Source organism: Bufo bufo, chromosome 3, assembly GCF_905171765.1.
Source record: "Bufo bufo chromosome 3, aBufBuf1.1, whole genome shotgun sequence".
Lineage (NCBI taxonomy): Eukaryota > Metazoa > Chordata > Amphibia > Anura > Bufonidae > Bufo > Bufo bufo.
The window spans coordinates 226,977,203-227,001,056 of NC_053391.1; the positions used below are offsets into that span (position 1 = coordinate 226,977,203).

At 41.5% G+C, this 23,854-nt stretch overlaps 1 protein-coding gene across 1 annotated transcript in view; it reads left to right on the plus strand.

The window, feature by feature from the left end:
- C3H6orf132 (chromosome 3 C6orf132 homolog) overlaps window positions 1–23,854 on the plus strand; it is a 38,043-nt gene that overhangs the window by 10,345 nt on the left and 3,844 nt on the right. Inside the window, exons 2-4 of the mRNA XM_040424026.1 lie at window positions 6,172–6,272; window positions 8,317–8,389; window positions 10,250–13,649. Coding sequence (XP_040279960.1) covers window positions 6,172–6,272; window positions 8,317–8,389; window positions 10,250–13,649 — 3,574 coding nt within the window. The remainder of the gene's footprint in view (window positions 1–6,171; window positions 6,273–8,316; window positions 8,390–10,249; window positions 13,650–23,854) is intronic.

Below are 23,854 nucleotides of genomic sequence, written 5' to 3' on the forward strand. Positions count from 1 at the left end.
CTGACTCATCTCACATACAGGACACATCTCAGGTTAATTTGCATATGTATCAAATCGTTTTTTTTACACAATAAAAGCACACAGAGCTATGGGGACTGGGTATTGCGGATGTGCTAGTGGCCATCTAGCAACCTATGTCCTCAGCTCTATACACAAAATCCCAGTGACAGATTCCCTTTAAGCGGTCTTGTCTGATTTCATGATATTGGTGCCTTCTCCTCAGTGGGGGTCCAACTCCCAGCACTCCCACCAATCAGCTGGTTGAATGAACCACAGCGCTTTTGCGAGCACTGCATTTACTTCACACTGTCGGTGGTGTACTGTATGCCCATTCACTTGAGTGGCAGAGTAAGGCCGAATGCACACGGCCGTGTTCCGCGGCCGAGAGCGGTCCGTCGTATGCCGGGCTGGATTCCTGTTCAGAGCAGGAGCGCACGGCGTCATTGGTTGCTATGACGCCGTGCGCTTCATGCCGCCGCTGCACTACAGTAGTACACTATACGAGTGTATTACTGTACAGCAGCGGCGGCATGAAGCGCATGGCGTCATAGCAACCAATGACGCCGTGCGCTCCTGCTCTGAACAGGAATCCAGCCCGGCGGAACACGGCCGTGTGCATTCGGCCCAAGGCTACTTTCACACTCGCGTTTGGTGCGGATCCGTCATGGATAATACAAACGTCTGCATCCGTTCAGAACGGATCTGTTTGTATTATCTTTAACACAGCTCGTGTTCCGTACAGTATTAAGACAAAGTTTTTATGCGAATCGATGTTTTTATGCGAATATTTTCAATATATTGTATGTACACCAAAATAGAGCCATTAAAATACAACTCGTCCCCAATGCATGTGCGACGGCCGGGACTGATTGAGACCCATTCAACTCAAATGTGTTTGTGATCCGGCTGCACCGCAAAACTGATTCTATTCTGTTCTATTTTTTTGCGGTGCGGATGCACGGACCGAAACACCACAGAAGCACTCCGTAGTGCTTCCATGCCACCGCAGCTCTGGATTGCGGACCTATTCAATGGGTCCGCATCCATGATGCAGGGAGCACGCGGTCAGTGCCCGCATATTGCGGACCCGCTGTTTGCGGGCCACAATACGGCCATGGCTGTGTGCATGAGGCCTAAGGCCCCTTTCACACGGGCGAGTATTCCGCGCAGATGCAATGTGTCAGGTGAACGCATTGCACCCGCACTGAATTCTGACCCATTAATTTCTATGGGGCTGTGCACACGAGCGGTGATTTTCACGCATCACTTGTGCGTTGCGTGAAAATCGCAGCATGCTCCTCTTTGTGCGTTTTTCACATAACGCAGGCCCCATAGAAGTGAATGGGGCTGCGTGAAAATCGCAAGCAAGTGCGGATGCGGTGCGATTTTCACGCACGGTTGCTAGGAGACGATCGGGATGGGGACCCGATCATTATTATTTTCCCTTATAACATGGTTATAAGGGAAAATAATAGCATTCTGAATACAGAATACATAGTGCTGGAGGGGTTAAATTTTTAAAAAAAATAATAATTAAACTCCCCTTAATCCACTTGCTTGCGCAGCCTGGCTTCTCTTCTGTCTTCTTCTTTGCTGATTGCAGGAAAAGGACCTGTGGTGACGTCATTCCGGTCATCACATGATCCATCACCATGGTAAAAGATCATATGATGGATCATGTGATGAAACGGAGCAACGGATGCAGACAGCATCTTTTGCGGCCCCATTGAAGTGAATTTCTTTTTCACTGTCTATACGAGTCAGTCTGTCAGACAAATTTAGTATTCTGGCATATGGACCTGTGCGCCAATAATGTGACTTATGTGCTGAAAAAGTGTCTGTACACCAAAAATACTGTGTAGTCTAAATTTCTGTAGTTTTACTTTAAAAATGCACCAAAATTTTGGTGCAGTTAGGTGCATTTAGGCCTTGCCGGTCTTGGGGTAAAACAGATTAAATGTGAAGGAATGCGCGCACGCCAGTTTTCTGCACCAAAAAACCTGCACATTTTCAGTAGTAAATCTGCCCCAGTGTGGCTTGTTTTGCAGTATATATTTTAGGAAGTTGTTTGTTTTTTTTTTCCCAATGCATTTTTAGACATGTCTTTTTGTCTTGACGTGGATGTGTGAATGAGGCCTTCCTCAATACTTCTCAAGGCCTTTGTGTGAGCACAACGATGTCTGCCACCTCTACCTGATTGTCTGAAAGCAGGGCTTCGGCTCAGAGTGCTGTACTGTTTCAGAATTTTTCTGGCGGTTGGTTCTGTGTGGAATTGATTCTATAGCCTGTTCTGAAATAACGAATGAACGTTTCAGCCTGTAGGCGTTTCTATCTACACCCTTCATGAGCCATTCTCTCAGAGGCGTTGGCCAACCGGCATTTTATATGAAACCTCAAAACTAGTGAATCCTTGGTTGCAGCCACACCCTTTATCATAAATTCTCTGCCGGATGACTTCTGACATGCATAACAGGCTGTCTGAAGTGGCTTTGTGTGCATGAAACACGTGCAAGCTGTTTATATAACTGGGCTCGGGCTTAGTATCGTTGTCTATATCGGGAAGGAACACTAAACACACAGCTCCGAAGTGTGTCCCTTCATCGCCTTCTTTCCCTTTGTCAGATTTTGTCTCCTTTTATATATTTTCTAGTTTTAATTGCATAGAAAAATCCAGTGTCCCTCTGTAAGACAACTGTCCCCTGTCTGCAGTAGGACAACAAAAGCCCTGCTCTTTTGATAAGTCCCACGCGTCCGTTGCTCACCTTCAGGAGATGGAACAGATCAGCAAGGGCTTCACCCTTGTGTTTAAGATAATGTCGAGATCATACAGGAAATGCTGCAGATTGAGAAATTAGTAGAAGCAAGAATATTTTGTTTATTTTAAGATTTGTGTTTTTTGTTCCCCCTTAAAGGGATTATCCAAGACATATATAAAAATGACTGAGCACCTGAAGAGGTTTTTTTTAAAACCAAAAAGCACTCCTCTGTTGTTCCAGCACTATTACTCCTGTACCCACTACTTCATGACACTCCAGGAACCACTGGCAGCCAATGGTCTCAGCAGAACATATGCATGTACTGTATGGCTCATGGCCGCTGAGCCTCAGCATAATATATGGCAGAACTGAAATGCGTCACAGTATTTGATCTGGATAAGGCGTGGTCTTTTGGTGATATTTCACTCTCCGTGTGTGTGTAAAAAAAAAACACATCACATCAAAAGTTTTGATTGGTGGCGGACTTAGTGCTGAGACACCCACTGATCTCTAAAGATGGCGCTACTGAGGACCGGCTCAGTAGAAAGGCCTCAATTTTTTTCCATCAGCGAGGAGAGGTCGGCAATGTGCCCGAGCACTTCTAACTCTTCATTTTAGCGATCAGGGTCTCGATGCTCTGACTCCCATTTATCAAAACCTTTTTATAGGTCCATATGACACACCCAAAAGTTTTTTAAAAGTAAAGGTGCACTTTAAGTACATGGGTCCGAACTGCAAAGGTTGTGTCCTCATTAAGCTACATGCACACGACATGTGATGTAATTTTTTAAGACCAATGGTAGTGTATGGAGTTATTCACACAGCAGTTTTTTTTTTACTGTCAGTGAAAAACTGACGTAAAAAAATAGAACATGTGCTATCTTGTCCGTTTTTCACTGATAGACTGCCCCCATACATTTGAATGGGTCAATTTTTAACGTCCATCTCTTAGAAAGGCATCAGTGAAATAAACGTCCGTTAAAAATTGACATTTAACATTAACAGACTTTTTTTTTTTTTCACTGTCGTGTACATGTAGCCTTAAAGGGGACCTTTCATCAGTTTTGACATAGGCTAATTATGGTATTACCTTGTAGGGCGGCCTCTGAGGGGATAAACATGGTCATTGAGCACAATCTTTATTGGCTACTCCACTGAAGGAACATCTACTTTGACTATGTGGAAGTTACAGCTTGGACTCTAGGGTGAGGCACTGGGGAATGTACATGCACAGCATTCCTTTAAACAGACCATACGATGTGTTAGTCTGAACGTTGCCAATGACGGCTGACTTGTCTATCTGTAGAAAATATTTGTTTTTCGAAGCTGAATAAAAATGTCAAACATTTCTGCTAGACTGACGTCTCGGAGCTGATGGCTAGCTGCACGTAGAGCGTGTCATCTCAAGACGCAGGTGTGGTGCAATTGAAGTGGGCTTGAACCAAAAGGCCGAGAAAGATTGATATGATTTGACAGTAGATAAGTAAGTGCGAAGTGCTGAGAGTGTGGTAATCAACTAGAAAGAGAAGTAGAAGATGAGTGAAGGCTAAGGCCCAGACAATATCATGAGCATCTGTGTCACAAACTTCTGGTGGATCTGCTTCAAATCCAGTTGGTCTTGATGACCTCTGGCCGTCAAACGGTTTAGAAAGGTAAAGCTAGAAGGTCTACTTTTAGGGTAGGGTATTGCACTACAAATGGCTAGCATAAGCCAAGAAGTTGAGAAGGATTAGAACTGAAGCTTCAGTAACCATAAGCTCTGCGCGTGTTAACCTTTTTTCCTATGTTCTTTTGAAATATATGAATTTATAGTAATAGAGGGGTGTCCTTGGCCAGAGAGGAATGCTAATCTTAAGAGTAGTTCTTACTCTGGACTCCCTAGCTTAGGCTACGTTCACATCTCCAGTACAGGTTTCTGGCAGAGAACAGCATTCACCGGATTTGGCATTTCCAGATTCAACCGATCACCGCTGGATCTGTATTTGACTATAATGGGATCCGGAGGTGAGGCGTATGCTTTCCGGCATAAATGCTTGATTTCGGTCAGACAAATACCATAGAGCGTTTTGTTCCAGTGCACTTTTGGTAAGACTAGCATATGAAAAGCATGCCATAGGTAACCCAAAGTCCTCTCATTTCTTACAAAAGCAGGTTCAGTGCCCGCTGCTGCCCAATGTTTGATTGTAATCAGTGGACAATGGTGACCACTGCCCCAAGAGCATTCTCTTTTGCACTTGCGCTGAAAGCATTCAGCGCATGTGCAGCTTCCTGTATTTGTGTATGAGAGTAGCATGTGACCTCCACCATGGACGCGGAAGCTGCCAGTGTTCACTGTTTACAGTCAAATTCCATGGGCAGTCACTGAACCACGGTGCTCGGGTAAGAAAATTAGGGGCTTTGGGGTTTCCGGTGCTAGTGCCCACAAGGTTGTAGCATTTTACAGATTCTTTTAGGAACTGGCCAACCTCTTAAAGGGTTTCTGTCACCCCGCAAAACTCATTATTTTTTTTTGGATAGTTAGATTCCTCATAGTGCGATATAGGAGAATATAATGCTCTTACTTACTTTCATGCGGCCGATTCTTTATAAAACGAACTTTTATAATATGTAAATGAGGGCTCTACCAGCAAGTAGGGCGTCTACTTGCTGGTAGCTGCTGCAGAAATCCGCCCCCTCGCCGTGTTGATTGACAGGGCCAGCCGTGATCTCCTCCTCCGGCCGGCCCTGTCAGTAATTCAAAAATCGCGCGCGTCGCGTCATTCGGCGCAGGCGCTCTGAGATGAGGAGGCTCGTCTCCTCAGCACTCCCTCAGTGCGCCTGCGCCGATGACGTCTTCTCTTTCGGTGATGTCATCGGCGCAGGCGCACTGAGGGAGTGCTGAGGATACGAGCCTCCTCATCTCAGAGCGCCTGCGCCGAATGACGCGAGGCGCACGATTTTTGAATTACTGACAGGGCCGGCCGGAGGAGGAGATCACGGCTGCCCCTGTCAATCAACACGGCGAGGGGGCGGATTTCTGCAGCAGCTACCAGCAAGTAGACGCCCTACTTGCTGGTAGAGCCCTCATTTACATATTATCAAAGTTCGTTTTATAAAGAATCGGCCGCATGAAAGTAAGTAAGAGCATTATATTCTCCTATATCGCACTATGAGGAATCTAACTATCCAAAAAAAAAAAAAAAGAGTTTTGCGGGGTGACAGAAACCCTTTAAGTCATTTTTTTGAGAATGGGATAAAAAAAAAAGTCTTTATTTGTTACATGTTGTCATCCATGAATCAGATTACCACTGCTGTAATGCCTGGCTTCACCGTAAAATCGCCTTAAAGTATTTCTTTAGCACATAAATTGATATATTTGAAGCCAAAACTTTTTTGTTCTAATCTTTTTCTGATTTTCTCTTTTTATAATTTCTAGATGTTCATAATTCATTTGCATTCCTTGATGACTCTGGCACTGCAACTTTGAAATCGCGGCCAGGTCCCCGGGTTAGACCCACGCTTAATTTTTCTACTAGTGTAAGTATCTTTCTACAGTATATTTTCTTTTTTGGTGGATTAGGGCTCATGCACACAACCTGTATGTATGTTGCTGTCCGCAAAATACGGATCCCCAAAAAATATGGACGACGTCCGTGTGCATTCCGTATTTTACGGAACAGCTGGCCCCTAATAGAACAGTACTATCCTTGTCTGTGATGCAGACAACAATAGGACATATGGAATCAGAATGCACATGGAGTAACTTCTTTTATTTTATTTATTTTTGTGGAAAAAACTGAACGGACATGGAAAGAAAATACGTTCGTGTGCATGAGCTCTTAATCATATTTTCCATTTCTTCTGGTTTGTCACAAAATGTGAGTGCGAGCTTCTTGACAGCTTGAAGAGCGGGCAAGTTTTCCTTGCAAAATAATATTAACAAAGACAGGTGCACTCTGCAGTCTTCCTAAACCCTGATGTCAAAATTGAGAGATTAGCCAACATATCCTACTTGGAGGACATGTCTGAGCCCGAGCACCGCGCCAAGGTTTCTCAAGTAGCTCGGGACCTAACGCTCACTTGCCTGTGCCGTATGGGCAATGCCAGGGGCCAGTGGGCGAATTACAGGAGTGTGAGGTCCACAGTAGGATATGTTGGCTAATCTCTCAATTTTAACATCAGTTTGAGGGTTTAGGAAGACCGCAGAGTGCATCTGTCTTTGTTAATATTATTATTTTGCTATATTGGTTATCACATCCACATAGTTGCTATCTTGTGTAGGATGTTTATTGTGGTACTTGTGGTTCACTGCGGGCATCCTCCACTGTATGCATTTTTGCTGGGGATCGCCATTAGCAACGGGCCACAAGTGCAGGATTTGCTCTCCTGTATATACAAGTTTTCCTTGCACCCAAGAGTCTCAAGCTCTTCCTCACCACTGATTTCTGCTGCTAGAGATCAGTGTGAGACAGGAAGTGATATTTGAGCAACGGTTTTGTGGATGCCCAAATTTCACTTTATTAAAATATTTATTCATATTAGCCATCTATGGCAGGCATGCTCAACCTGCGGCCCTCCAGCTGTTGAAAAACGACAACTCGCAGCATGCCTGAACAGTCTACAGCTATCAGCCTACACTAGGGCATTGTGGGAGTTGTAGTTTTACAACAGCTGGAGGGCCACAGGTTGAGCATGCCTGATCTATGGCATATGCACAGTCTAGGTGGGGGTCCCAGAGGTGTCAAAAAGCTTGACAAAAGCTTAGGTACAATTATTGGTGCTATGTGCTTATTTACTGTCCACTTCATTGGACCAGAATACTTTGAGTGTCTGCAAAGTAATGAATGTAGTCATCCTGCTCCAAGGATTGGTGGGATAGCAGGCATCTGGACAAGGAAAGAGTAGAGTCTGATTGTCTGACTTCTCCTCTTGATTAACCAAATATGAATGAAGCGGCAACGGAAGCTGATCTGTGATTTATATGTAAATGGGCACACTGCTATGTGATGGAAGAAAAGGGAGAACCAGCATAGCCTCCATAATGTTTTAAAAATGGAAGTCACTGGTGGGTGAAAAGCCCAAATTTCAATAGCTTTAAAAAAAAAAATAAAAAAAAAATCAAATCAGCATTTTAGTAGGTCACGTGCTGGTTTACCCCCACCTGGCAAAAACCTTGTTGCTGCACTATATTGGGATAGCTGTAATGTGCTGCTTTCTTTGCTCTGAATCTGAGGGTGCAGAAATTTAGGACCCTGTTTGGGATTGTGATGGAAACTGTACCCCCATTTTAGCAGATCCTGGTCTCCAGGAACTGTAAGGACCGAATGGTTTTCATCATTATAGGGTGAGTGATGGTCTTCCACATACTGGCTTCAGAAAACTAGAAGTGCATAGTTGTCAATGATGACCTTATGCAGGTTATTATTTTCTATGATGCAACCCTGAGAGTTGTATGTCTTGCAAATTGTTTTAGCACAATGATGTATTTATTACTTGCTTTACAAATGACAGATTAGTGGACAATGATTAGTTAATGATGTGTAACGTGTGCCTGGGCCTGAATTTATTTTATTCATTTCAGAACGCAGAGTCTCAAGTGTTAGCTGTACCGACACCTTCGGTTCCAAAAGGGTTTATTGACAATGCCTCAATAGGTATGTTCCCCCCCCCCCGTTTCTCTCTATGTAAAGCCTCATACACGTGACCGTATTTTGCATTCATGTCTGATCCATATTTTTTCCAAATTACTCTATTTCTAGGAGTCCACAAAATATACAGACTGTACATGGATGTCATCCATGTGCTGTCTGCATCTGTTTGTCCGTTCTGAAAATTATAGAATGTCCTATTCTTGTCCATATTACGGACAAGAATAGTCATATCTAGTGATGGAAGTAGGAAAAATGCAGATTGCACCCAGAAGGTATCCGTATTTTGTGGACCGCAATATGGGTACGGCCGTGTGCAGGAGGCCTAACTCCTACTACGTGTATTACACAAGGTTTGGAATGGTGCAGAGCAGAAAAGTATGTCTAATGTTAAAGTGACATTAAATGTACAATTATTGAATTTAAAATGAATGTGTCCTCACAAAATGACCTATTGTTTAAATCGGGTTTTAATGTTATAGACATTGAAATAAATGATAAACAGATAATCGCCAAAGTCTTACATTACTCTATCTATCCATATAATATAAAAGTTCACCTTCTCCCTGCACAGAAACCTATTCATAGGTCAGAGCATGCATAAAACACTTAAATTTAACAAAAATGGAGTGGCTCTACTGCTCCGTAGGGTGGAGAGGTGCTCAATATCTAGGTGTAAACTCCAAACACCAGAAAGTAAAGAATTTCAAATAATATTGGAGATATGGCACTCAATATCTGGAAAATTTTTGCTCAAAACAAGTCACTTTATTGGTGCAATAAAATATTTAAAATGTCATACAAAGTACGTAATTTGTGCAGAATTTAAATAACATAATAATAAAAAGTCACAATCGACAATATAAAAAATCACTTATAGTGTATATATAAACACACATCAGACAGCAAATGGGTACTTGTCTATAATCTGATTGAATAGGTCCAGAAGGTTAAATTCTCAACACTAGAACACTGAATGTGTTATTGCTCAATAGTTTTCAATGAGAAATGTCACCGTTGATTCGGTATATATCACCGATTATCATTATTATAGTGCAGTCGCAGGATTTTCTGATTTAATAATAGGAGTTATTCCGAATATATATATATATATATATATATATATATATATATATATATATATATATATATATATATATATATATATATATATTCGGAATAACTCCTATTATTAAATCAGAAAATCCTGCGACTGCACTATAATAATGATAATCGGTGATATATACCGAATCAACGGTGACATTTCTCATTGAAAACTATTGAGCAATAACACATTCAGTGTTCTAGTGTTGAGAATTTAACCTTCTGGACCTATTCAATCAGATTATAGACAAGTACCCATTTGCTGTCTGATGTGTGTTTATATATACACTATAAGTGATTTTTTATATTGTCGATTGTGACTTTTTATTATTATGTTATTTAAATTCTGCACAAATTACGTACTTTGTATGACATTTTAAATATTTTATTGCACCAATAAAGTGACTTGTTTTGAGCAAAAATTTTCCAGATATTGAGTGCCATATCTCCAATATTACATGCATAAAACACTCCCATAGAAATCAAAGATTCATATCCAGTCTACATATGAGCATGCTGCTCATGCAAGATGGCTGCCCCATAATCCCATAAACAGACATTACAATTAAAAAGTCTATAATCAGAAAATGGCAGATTAGGAAACAATAGCACGTTTTTAACTGTTAAGAAATATAGGTGACAAAATACTTTTAAATAGTACTAATACAGTTTGATTGCATTTCATTGCACTGACTTGCTTTCAGATTATCTTTTATTATATTTTTAATATGCTTTCATTAAAGTATTTATTTTGGTTTCTAGGCAATGGCTCAAAGCTGAATGGAAACTACAGAATGTACAGTTCTGTTGGAGATCTTCGTTTAACTAATTATTATGGTGATTATCATGAGGAGATCCCTGCACCACCAAATATGCCGCCACCACCTCCTCCAACAATGGCACCTCCACCTCCACCACAAAGTCCTCCTTCGTCAGCTATTTCATCTCCATCCTCTCCAAGTCCTCCAGACTTTATACCACCCACTCCAAATTCTTCTGCATTTGTGCCACCTATTTTTTTGCCAACAGATCAGTCTGCAATATCTACAACTGAACCACATTCAACAAATAATGTTGCGAAATGGAAATCTGAAACGGGTCTTAATGCAGTGTCAAAAGACTTACCCATGACTTTACCCAATAGATTCACCTTAAATCCTGCTGCTTTACAATATAACCAAGGGCAGATCAACATTGATGGGGACCCTCGATCCACTTTGCCAAAGTCCTTTAAAATACCTCCTCCAGCTCCAACCAGAATATCGTCAATACAGTTGCAAGAACCTCAAAATCATAGTTATACCAAAGATGCTCCTCCATCTCCACTAGCATCTACCTTTAATCCAAGTTTTCAAGCTAGACTTTTTATATCCAACCAAGGGCAGCAATCTCTCAGTGATACTTTGAATAAGAGAAAATCCATGCTCATAATGGAAGATCTTCCAGATGTCTTAGAAAATTCTGATCATAGAATAGAAAAATCAACTAATATGATGGACACAGTAGGCTCTAGAGCAGATGACCCAAACATTCTTCATAATCCACATGTGAAATTAAACAAGGAAATTAAGAATGACAATGCTATAAATGACAAGAAAGCTGAATCTGCATCAATATTTAAGGAGAATCAGCCAAAACAGCCCTACAAACTTAATAACAGAATAAGTGAATTAACATATGTTCCAGCAAAAGGTGAGGAAGGGCAAAAATATTCCCAATATGGTACTGAACGAAATACTTTGACCTTTACCAAACATGGATACACACAGGAGATACAGAAAACTTCAAAGCCTACTGTAAAAATAATTTCGCTAAAACCTGTAAGTGACCTTTTATTATCACATTCAAATGGGTCTCAACATAACTCTCTGACAAGAAAGGAGATGGATATATTTCCTCAGGCGTTGGCTAGAATAGATAATGAAGTTAAAACACAACCAGCAGGGAGTTTAGAAAATGCAGTGGAGCAGCCTCCCATACCACCCTCGATGGCTCCTCCACCACCTCCAATGGCTCCACCACCACCACCTCCATTACCAATGACTATTCCACCAAATCAGAAATTGATAACACCTCTTCCACTGCCTGTGAAAAACAGTACACCACCAAAGAGTTCACCTATCCTCAACTCTACAGCTCCACCACCTGCTCCTCCCCTTGATTCTTCACCAGTAGTACGTATGCCTTCACCACTGCTTTCTCCAAAGCCAAAAAACATTTCTGTCACTCCAAAACCCCCATCACTTGTTCCTCCACCACCACCTCCAAAAGCACCACCTGCACCTCCACCTTTACCAAGCTCTCTTGGTCTGTTTGGTTCAGTACCTTTGCAGGAAGCTTTGCAAGCAAAACAGCAGACACTTAAAAATATTCCAAAGACTATAGAGATTAGATCTGCTCAGACAAATTCTTCTCCAAGTGTTGATGATGAGCAAAAAATCAGAGTTGGAAAGATAAAGGGTGAACTGGAAGCGTTATTCTCTCCAAAAAAAGATGAAAAGGGGCAGCCACCTAAAAATTCACGTCTAGGTCTGGAGCCAAACAAGAATTCCAGTGGAAATTATTCACAATCGAAAGGAGGTGAAAATAATTTGGTGAACTCATTAATGTTGAAAGTGCCTCTTTTACCTGCTAAATTTGAGAGGGATGAAGGTGACGCAGACAATTCTGAATGGTTGCCTAAAAGTAATAAAATGGATATTCACATTCCTGAGCCAGATTATTTACCAGCAAGCCCCAGTCGCAAAACAGAAAAGCCTGCATATTCAGACGTACAGAGCAAAATTCTGAAGGCAACTGAGAGATCTGTTCCTTCACCGCCAGTAGCTTCCACTCAAAAAGACACACGTATAGATGTGTTGAATAGCTCCGTTCCAACCTACAAACCGCATCGTGGTATTAAGTTATCAACTGAAAATGGTACCTTAAATGAACTGCCAGTAGTAATTGCAAAACCAGATACAGATATTAGCCTAAACCTGGAAAGTGTTTATCCATCTACTGAAATGGCTAATTCAGGACCTCCTGTGAAGCAAGAACCTCCCATGTCTACAGCTGAAAGTTCGAATAAGCAACCTGTCAATGGAGGACAGGTTGAAGGAGGTTCTCCAATGGCTTTACTTATGGCGGCACAGAAGCGAGCACAGAAAGTAAATTCTGTAGAAAAGCGAAATCTTCCCAAAATTTCTGTTACAAATGGGCTCATTACAAGTTCATCTCCCTCTCCAGCTAGTGAGAGGAAAGCAAGTACATTTCTTGTTGTTCCCAATAAAGAAAATGTAGGACCACTTGCTGAGGAGGAAGTTACCAGCTTTACATTTAACTCTGTCCATAAATTAGGCTCTTCAATTCCATCAGTCTGGAGAGCGGAAAAGCTCCAGTCTTCTGATATAAGACATTCTGAGAACTCGAGTGATAACTCCAGTGTACCATATGTTCATAAGTCATCTGACCTACTGCTTTCTACCACTGACAGGCAAGAAGAATATTTGAAGCCAAAATCGACATTTGATAATTATGCTTCTTACACTGTGCCAACTTCAACTGAATCCCCTTCTTTTAATATTTCCAGTTTTCCTTCACCTATTCCTTTCCAAAAGATGAATAATGAAATTAAATATGGAATAATACCACCTCCAGCAGAGTTCATGAATAGTCCAGCAGAATCACGTAGTAACTTGCTTAGCATGGAGCAAAAAGACAGATCATATCATTCTGATCACAGAACAAGTCTTCAGTCTGATTTACTTCCAAATAATGATCGAAATAATTCCGTTATTCAGCCTTTTGCTTCTCTGTCAACCACAAGCAGCAGTGGCTTCAATAGTTACTCCAGTGACCATTATAGTAGTGGACCCAACAGAGAGCCACAGAGGAGCTCCCTAATTAAGAAACGACTGTACATGCCTGAACCAGAGAGTTTAAGGAACTATGGGTTAAATACAAGCTCCATAAGGTCTTCTGCTATGCCTATGTCTTACATGCATTCACAGTTTAGCTCTAGTATGGTTCCAGATCCACGACGATACAACACTACATCAAGATACCTTCCTCAAGGAAGGAGACTCTCTACTGAAAATATTAGCCGAATGGGACCATCTATGACTGATATGAAGTACAGATCTCCAAACTCTGATAACCTAATGGGAAAATCATCAACTAGGTAAGTGTGCTTGTATCAAATTATTTACAATGACCTATAACGGGCTAATATCACATCTTGCGCCTTTGATTTAGATCTGAAGATCTTGAGTAAAATGAATTATTTTAGGGAAAAAAACAGAAGCCGAAACAGTTATGAACGTAAAATCTGGAGGGGACCTCAACGGCAATAGTTCAGTTCTCCAGCAGCGCTAACCTAGGTGAAATAAAGCATTACATGAGACCAACTCTCCCCACCGACTAATTAATGGTGATCCATTGAACAATGGAATACCTCCTATTAAAAGGGTGTCTCATCTGAGACGATGGGGGCATATCGCTATAATATGCCCCCATTGTCTCATAGCTGCGGGTCCCACTGCTGGGATCTGTACCTATATTGACAACGGAGCCGGCCAAAATGGTGGCTGAAGGACTCCCGTCCGGCCACCACCTAGCGCTTTCCCCATAGAAGTCAATTGAGTGCACATCACATGACCGGCCACCGCTCCCATTCACTTTTATGGGCCCTATGGAAATGGCCGAGCCAGCGCCTGACTATCTTCGGCGGCCCCATAGAAATGAATGGAGGGTGAAATAAAAAAATATATAAAAAAAAGTCAGCCATTGGGGGGGATTTATGAAAACTGGTGTAAAGGAAAACTGGCTTAGTTGCCCATAGCAACCAATCAGATTGCTCCTTTAATTTTTCCAAAGCAGTTCTGAAAAATAAAAGGTTGACTCTGGTTGCTATGGGCAACTAAAGCCAGTTTTCCTTTTCACCAGTTTTGATCTCCCCAATGGCTTAATTTTTATTTTTATTTCACCCCACAAAGATTATTATTATTATTATTATTATTATTATTATTTAAATTAAATGGTTAAAAAATAAAATAAAAATGCTACGGTACTTTTCTTGCAAAAAACAAGCCTTCGTATGGTTATGTAAATAGGAGGAAAAAGACAAAAGTAAAATGATGAATTGCTCAGGCCACCAACGGGTTAATGTTTCAGTGAATAACCTTGTAATCTACAATCTAACCCTGAAGAGAAACGCCCCCTCTGCCACCTTTTGTAGGCTGTTGCTGGCATTGCATCACATGGTGACACTCTCTCTAGACATGACAGATGAAGCAGATAGTCTCCTCAGATATTGGTGGCATGTTGCTTAAGATGTGCCAGTCACTTCCCATCATCAGGAGTCGCTGGCTGACCCCAGACAGAGTGACAACAAATCAGTCGCTGTACAGCACCTATGGGTGTATTTTTAGTGTTGTCAGAAATGTTGTCTGACTGCATTTTGGGTGTGTTCCTTACCTTGCATCACTTCTGTAAGGTTTTGTCTATAACTGTGTAGAATCGTTGGGATCTTCCTGGTTCGGAGCTGGAGAGCTGTGCTGTGACCACTCGCATACCCCCGCTACTCACTCTCCCTGATTTAATAAATGTGGTACATCAACAAATGATCTGCCTCTGCTATGGACAGTAAATCTGTCGGACCAACAGCCCAGCCAAACCGCACATGTTTCTCGGCACTTTTTTGAAAGTGATGGGAGAAGTAAAGTCGCTGATTTTAGTGGAAGTACAGATTCCATACACCAGAAAACTCACACAAATCATTTAATACATTGCCCCCCGCGTAGCTACATTTCTACTTTAAAAGGGTTTTCCAAGATTTTAATACTGATAACCTATCCTGACATCTTCAGGATAGGTCCTCAGTATCTGATCAGTGGGACACCCAGGGACCCCTGCCGGTCAGCTGTTTGAGATTTGAGAATGGAAAATAAGCTGAATTCTCCGCTGCAATTGATTTATGACTGCTTTACGTCTAGTTGATAAAAATGTGTCCTGTGGTGTACGTATGGGCGGACAGGCGCATGGCTTCTTACTAGATGGTATTTGAAGATGAGAAAATGGCACTCCACCGAATGCCAAGATTGGACAGCCCCAGGTGCAAAGGGCCAGCAGAGTATTCGGAGATGAAATCCAAGGAGTCCTTATTGTGGGGGTCTTCTAACAACCACTCATTTTGGTGGTCGATATGGCCTCTTCAGGTTACTTAGACTTGCATATTGTTAGATATTAAACATAAAAATATGAGACCAACCCCCGGATGTGGTTTCTGTCATCTATAGATATATACTCAGATGCACATCAAAAACTCTCCTGTGGTTCTACTAGCAAAGAAGTGTTCACAGGGCTCCTGTAGCATTCATGTCTCTGCTGTCTGTATCTGGAGCTATCCTAGAACTCTAGGAACATCGTAAGGATAGTCCCAGCCCTGGTCTTTATCGGCCTCCGTTTACTAAGCACCAGGATATTGTTCAAGGTCTTGACACCTCAGTATGTTGACTTGACTTGAGTCTGTTTGGGATTATCCCCTTCAGTGTAAGGTCCATAGATCGGGAATCCACAACCTTTGACACTCCAGCTGTTCTGAAACTACAACTCACAGAATCTCCCTTTCACTTCAGGTATGCATGGTGGGAGTTGTAGTTTCACAGCAGCTGAAGGTTGCTGACCCCAGCCATAGATAAATGACCATTTGATCAAACCCATGTACAGGTTGGTGAAACTCGGGTTGAAACGTTGTACCCATAGGGGTGCCTAAACCAGTTCTCTGGCTCTCATGTTATTTACAGGTTGCTTGGCAACATTGACATGTGGGTTCAGCTTGTGGCTGGTGATTGGTCCGCTGTTTTCCTGTTGATGGTCACCTAGCAACACTTTGATCATCAATTAAGAGCATACGGAGTATATAGAAAAACCCTGCTCATCGTGTATTTCAGCTTTGCATATAGTATATCATACACTTATCAATACAATTCCAGCATGTTTAGTATGTATTTGTGCACCACCTGTTGCGGCTGGATCGCTCGGTCTGACTTGTATCTAAAGAGCACTTGAATATATGTAATTTGTTTGTCTTTTGTGTAACCCGAAGAATGGGCCTGAAATGCCTTTTGAGCACCACCACAATGAATGACTTCTCGATTTTTATTTATTTTATTTTTTTGTCTCCGAATTCTCTGCTGGTCATTTCCACCTGGAGCTGTCCAATTTTAGGATTCAGTGTAATGATATTTTCCCATAATCTTGCTTCCAGTACTTATCCTTTAGCGAGGCGAGCGTCGGATGCTAAGGTTGTCCATGCAGCAACAACACATGGACTCAGACACTGGTTGTCACATTTACCTATAGTTGTGCCTTTGTTAGCTTAACCCCTTCAGGACCCTGCAATTTTTCACCTTAAGGACCAGGCCATTTTTTGCAAATCTGACATGTCACTTTGTGGTAACTTTAAAACACTTTTACTTATCCAGGCCATTCTGAGATTGTTTTCTCATCACATATTGTACTTCATGACAGTGGTAAATTTGAGTCAAAATATTTCATTTTTATTTATAAAAAAAAATACCAAATTTACCCAACATTTAGAAAAATTCACAATTTTCAGAATTTCTAATTCTCTGCTTTCAAAACATAGTGATACCTCCTAAAATAGTTATTTCCCATATGTCTACTTGTTTGGATCATTTTGTAAATGACATTTTCTTTTTTTGGGACATTAGAAGGCTTAGAAGTTTAGTTTCAAAACACTTTTTTTATTGAAGAGTGTAAATCATAAGTGTTTCTTTTTTCTTTTTTTTTTTTCTTTTTTTTCAGTAAAAGAGTGATACTTTCTCTTAATGTCAAATGTGCAATAATTATTGTACAGAATAATAAAATGATAATGAATAATCACAAATAATGTGAGGAATAAACATTAGGTAGGTAATGGGGGGAAAAAAGGAAGGGGAGGGGGAAGGTATACAGCTTAAGTCGTCAAGTCTGCTTAGAAGTTTAGAAGCAAATCTTGAAAATTTCCAAAACCCACTTTTTAAGGACCAGTTCAGAAACCACCCATAGAGACTACACCCCTCAAGGTATTCAAAACTGATATTACAAACTTTCTTAACCCTTTAGGTGTGCCACAAGAAATTCTGAAATTCCCATTTTAATCCATTTTTTCCAGTAACAAAGGAAGGGTTAACAGCCAAACAAAACTCAATATTTATTGCCCTGATTCTGTAGTTTACAGAAACGCCCCATATGTGGTTGTAAACTGCTGTACGGGCACAGAGCGCAGAAAGAAGGAACGCCATATGGTTTTTGGAGGGCAGATTTAAGTTACCATATCACGTTTGAAGACAGTTTTGTTGGTACTATTTTAGAATACATATGATTTTTGGTTGCTCTATATCACACTTTTTGTGAGGCAAGGTAACAAAAAATAGCTGTTTTGGCAACGTTTTTATTTTGTCACTTACAATGTTCATTTGATCATGTGGTATTTTTATAGAGCAGGTTGTTACAGACGCGACAATACCAAATATGACAACTTTTTGGGTTGTTTGTTTCAGTTTAACATAATACAGCATTTAAAAAAAATATATTTGTGTCTCCATATTCTGAAAGCCATAGTGTGTGTGTGTGTGTGTGTGTGTGTGTGTGTTTTGTTTTGGGTGACTGTCTTATGTAGGGGCGCCATTATTTTTCAGTATGAGATGACTGGTACTATTTTAGGCTACTTTCACACCTGCGTTCAGGTGTCCGCTCGTGAGCTCCGTTTGAAGGAGCTCACAAGCGGCCCTGAACGCAGCCGTCCGGCCCTAATGCATTCTCAGTGGAGGCGGATCCACTGAGAATGCATCCGTCTGCCAGCGTTCAGCCTCCGCTCAGCAGGCGGACACCTGAACGCTGCTTGCAGCGTTCGGGTGTCCGCCTGGCCGTGCGGAGGCGAGCGGATCCGTACAGACTTATAATGGAAGTCAATGGGGACGGATCCGTTTGAAGATGACACAATATGGCTCAATCTTCAAGCGGATCCGTCCCCCATTGACTTTCAATGTAAAGTCTGGACGGATCCGCTCAGGCTACTTTCAGACTTAGAAAATTTTCTAAGTTATAATGCAGACGGATCCGTTCTGAACGGATGCAAACGTCTGCATTATAGGAGCGGATCCGTCTGATGAAACATCAGACGGACCCGCTCCGAACGCTAGTGTGAAAGTAGCCTTAGGGTGCATATGACTTTTTGATCGCTTGGCATTACTTTTTGTGATTTATAGGGGGGAGGGGATATGATAGAAACTTTTAAATACATAAAGGGAATCAACTCGGTAAAGGAGGAGAGCATATTTAAAAGAAGAAAAACTACCACAAGAGGACATAGTTTTAAATTAGAGGGGCAAAGGTTTAAAAGTAATATCAGGAAGTATTACTTTACTGAGAGAGTAGTGGATGCATGGAATAGCCTTCCTGCAGAAGTGGTAGCTGCAAATACAGTGGAGGAGTTTAAGCATGCATGGGATAGGCATAAGGCTATCCTTCATATAAGATAGGGCCAGGGACTATTCATAGGATTCAGATATATTGGGCAGACTAGATGGACCAAATGGTTCTTATCTGCCGACACATTCTATGTTTCTATGTAAGGTGACAAAAAGGCTTTTTTGAAACACTTTTTTTAATAATAATTTTTATTTTTTACGGTGTTAACCTGCGGAGTTAGGTCATGTGATACTTTTAGGTAGGGGCTCATTTTTTGCGGGATGAGGTGACTGTTAGATTGGTACTATTTTGGGGGGCATACGCCTTTTTGATCTCTTCGTGTTGCACTTTTAGTGCTGTAAGGGGACAAATGTTTTTTTAGCACAGTTTTTATTTAGCTTTTTTTGACTGTGTTCACTTAAGGGGTTGGGTCAAGTGATATTTTTATAGAGCCGGTCGACGCGGCGATACCTAATAGGTCTACTTTTTTCTTATTTTCTTATTTTTTTAAATTTATTTTTTTGTCCCACTCTGGGACTTCAACTTTTGGGGGTCTGATCCCTTCACAATGCATCACAATGCTTCTGTAAGTGTATTACACACTGTAATACACTTACAGCCTGCTTTCTGTGAGATCCAGGGGGCTGGATCTCACAGGCTGTTACGGAAGGCAGCCACGATGCCTAAAAAGGCATCTGACTGCCTTCCCTGCCATTGGGTCCCTGTCACAGCAGCATGGGGACACGATGGCCACCCCGCTCCTGGCACGATCCCACATGTGCCGCGGTCAGATCTGACCGTGACAGTGCGAGGGTTAATGAACCGGCATCAGTGTTTTCACTGATGCCGGCGCATACAGCAGGGGTCTGGCTATCAGTGACTGCCGGACCCCTGCCACTGATCGGGCGGGCGCAGCTTCTGCACCCACCAGATCAGCATAACGTACATGGTCTTTAAGTCCCGGCCGGACATGACGTACATGTACATCATGCGTCTTTAGGGATTAATAAGGCGAGCCTCTCACTTCCTTGTGCTAGTTTCACACATACTGCACCTCTCCTGCTTCCCCTTCTCCTCCTTCTTTCCCTTTTAGCCCTGATATTGTTAGAAGACAGAGCTCTGATAACAGTACTGTAATGGGCTGGGTACTTGTGTCCATAACATGACCAGGGCTGGGTTCACATGACTTTTTTATCATTTGCTTTGGCCTGCTTTCACATAATCGGTGTTTGATCAGCGATTTCCATCAGTGATTGTGAGCCTAAACATGGAGTAGTGGCTACACAGAGATGAGGTATAATGGAAAGATTTGCACCTGGTTTTGCCTCACAATCACTGATGAAACCCTGACTGTGTGAAAGTGGCCTAACAGTTCAGTTTCTCAAGTGGATGGAGCGAGTACTATTAATTACACTACACCGGCACTCCAGAGGAGACGACACATAGTGTAATGATCAGGAAGCAGCGCTCACATGGAGCGCCACCTTCTCTACAAACATCTGATCGGCAGGGGTGCCAGATGTCGAACCCCCACCAATCCGATATTGATGACCTATTCTGATGATAGGTCATCAATATATATAGCAGGACAACTAATTTCAATAATCGCCAGTTGATAGCACATTAAAGCTTAGGATGTGAGTTTTCAGATGGCCCCGAAAAGTCTTACTTCCTTGTTCTGTGTGGAGCTGTGGGTGACCTGCAAGTGTGAGTAAGTGAAATTTAATATAGCTGGTTTCTGTCTGCTGTTGTGATCTAGATTCTCCACCTCCATTCTCAATAGCTATGGAGGTGGAGATCACAACCCTAGTGAACCCAGAAGTATAATACTTTACCAATGAGTATACGCCACCCAGCCTTGGCATTAAAACCACACAGGTGAAGTGTATAAACCTTGGTTATCTTGTTGCATTGGCATCTTTGAAGGAGTAAGAAGTAGATGTGCTGGAAACAGAAAAATGGGCAAGCGCCATTTTTCTGTTTCGAGCGATATTGACAAGGGCCAAATGGTGACGGTAAGACCTCTGGGATAGAAAATCTTCAAAACAGCAGGTCTTGTAGGTTGTTCCTAGTATGCAGTGGTTAGTAGCGAGGAAGGGCATCTGATGGATTAGGAACATGGGCACCCAATGCTCATTGATTTGCATGGAGAGTGAAGGCTATCTCATCTGGACGGGTTCCAAAGAAAAGCTACTATATTGCAAATTACTGTATGTGCAACTTGCCTTGCTGTGCATGGAACGGTTTATCCAAGAACTGATCAGAATGATCACGTTAAACCTTGTCCACTTCTAAAAGTGCCCACAATAGTCGGCATATGAGTATCGGAACTGAGCAATGAAAGAAGGTGACCTAGTCTTCTCATGCTACACCCTTGTGCCATCTCTTAGTTTTTTTATATCCTGTAGATGACTGGGTCCACGTGTGTAGCTTACATGGGGAAGAGATGGCACAAGGGTGTAGCATGGAAAGAGGGCAAGCTGGTAAATTTACCGTGATGGTCTTAGCAATTTTGTTCTAAGAACTCTTGGGCCCTGGTATTTATTTAGATGTTACATCACCTACCTAAACGGTGTTGCATTTTACTCACACCCTATAATTGCAATGGTATTCTCTAATGGCAGTGGCCTCTTTCAGAACCCCCCACACTGCAAAAACAGTTCGAGAATGGTTTGAGGAACATGACAAAGTTAAAAATTATCAAAAGTGTGAACGGTCTGGCACTAATCTCTGGGGTGTGCTTGGAAAGAAATGTGCAGTCCATGGAAGCCTCCCCTTGCAACTTACAAAACTTAAAGGTGTTGGCCAGGATAATTTAAAAATCTCAGACTAGCCCTAAAATGGCTTAAAATAAAAAAAAAAATTTACACTTTTTCTCCAGCACCGTTCTCTGCAGCGTCGGTCCGGTTCTCTTGTGTCTGTATCCGGCATTTGGCAGCAGCAGTCGCATGCCCTATCCCGTTAAGTCATTGTGTACATTGCTGGCCTTGTGTATAAGTTTCATATGCACTAGGATGACCCAGTACATACAGGTGCTGGAAACATACTGTGTACATAAGCCTATTCAACGACTATATGGGCTGGGAGGTGTTTGCCTTTCATTTTGCATTCTATGTTAATGCATTTTTGTTTCTGCCTGAGGTTAAGCATAGTAGTGAACACATAAGAGTGAATGATGTGGTTTTGACTAAGGCTAGTTGCACACTAGTGTTCGTGTCCGGCATAGCTGGATACTGCTTTTTCCTGTGGGAGCCCTTTGACTATAAAGGAACCCAGTGGTGATCTGGCCTGTTTCTGGCAATGGTGCTGGAAATCGGACAAACAAAACTTCTGCAAACGCTTTTTTTTGTCCGTCCACCCAAATCCCAACACTAATGCTGGTAACAGGCCATATCCCCACTGAGTCCCATCATCCATTATAGTCAATGGGGCCTGGTTGGTGCCCTGACCCTCTCCAGGTATGCCAGATACTGTACCACAAACTCCAGCAAGCTTTTCCTCTGCTGGAAGATTTTAATGCTATAGTGCAAGCTTTTATTTTTTATTTTTGTCCAGGCACTAATGCCCCTAACAGGCCGGATCCCCAATGGGCTGTGCCGAATATGATGAACTCCAGGAGGCTTTTCCACTGCAGTGAGGGGAGAATTTGTAAATTATGACTTTTATAAATCACAGTTTTCATGAGTGATACAGAAACTAGACTGCAAAGAATGCAAAAGGAATTGAGTCTACTGGTGACCAGCCAGCTAAGCAGTAGGACTCGCCCAGGACCGCATAGTATGTGTATCTGTAACACAGGTCTGCATATGAGCTGTGTACACAAGTGCAAAACTGTAAATTATGGACAAGGACAATTTAAAAAAAAAAAAATTATATTTATTTTTTTTAGCTCGTAACGTAGGCCATAACATAATTTTCCTGATGACTTGGCTACCATATATGGGGACTTGTTTTTTGTGGGAAGAGTTGAACTTTTTAATGTCATTTAATTTTCCACTTCATTTCTTGAAAAACTGTAAAAAAAAAAAAAAATTATATATATATATATATATATATATATATATATATATATATAATTTGTGGAATGGGGGAAAAAAAACTAAATTCAGCAATTGTTCAGTGTTTTTACACCGTTTAAGTCCTATATGATTACAACAATCCTAAATGTATATGGTAAACATTTTTCATTATGTTCTCTTTAAAAAAAAAAAAAATCTTTTTTAAAAACTGAAAACATTTTCTAAAAAATTAAATTGTGTTGTCCCTAATCTGCACCCATCAATTTTATTTTTAAGCCTTTTTTTTTTTTTTTTGAGAACAGGCATGATCTTATTTCATTCCATATTTTTGTTGAAGGATAGATTACAAAACTGATTCTGATCTTAATATTTTTGAAAAGTGTGTTTTTTTTTTTTTTTACCAGCATTCTATTACCACAAATATTACAAGGTGTAACATGACTAAGTCCCCTGGCTGCCATGACAACCAGTTGGCACCCTGTAGGGGGTGATTTGTAGGACAGAAGGAGCGATTAGACATCCCTCTGTCTAATCACTCTGCCGTCGCTATAGATCGTTCTAACCCAATTAACCGTCATGTTTTATGCTCCATGTTAGGTATATACAAGCACAACTCACATTCTTGTTTAGTCCCCACTTGTAATGGCTCTATTAACCTATTCTGTGCTGTGGAATTAGAAGGTAGTTAGATCCCCTCTGTGCGCCAAGAAATGTTTTCAAGCACTGATGGGTTAAAGCAATTTGGATTTACACCTTCCGCCATTATGTTCGGATATTATTTATTTTATTTTTTTGGTTTCCTAATTGTACATCTGCTGTATTTTAGGTTGTGCTCTGTGCACGGCATTTGAAAAGGGACATACAGCATATGGGGTAGCTGCTCTACATCGCT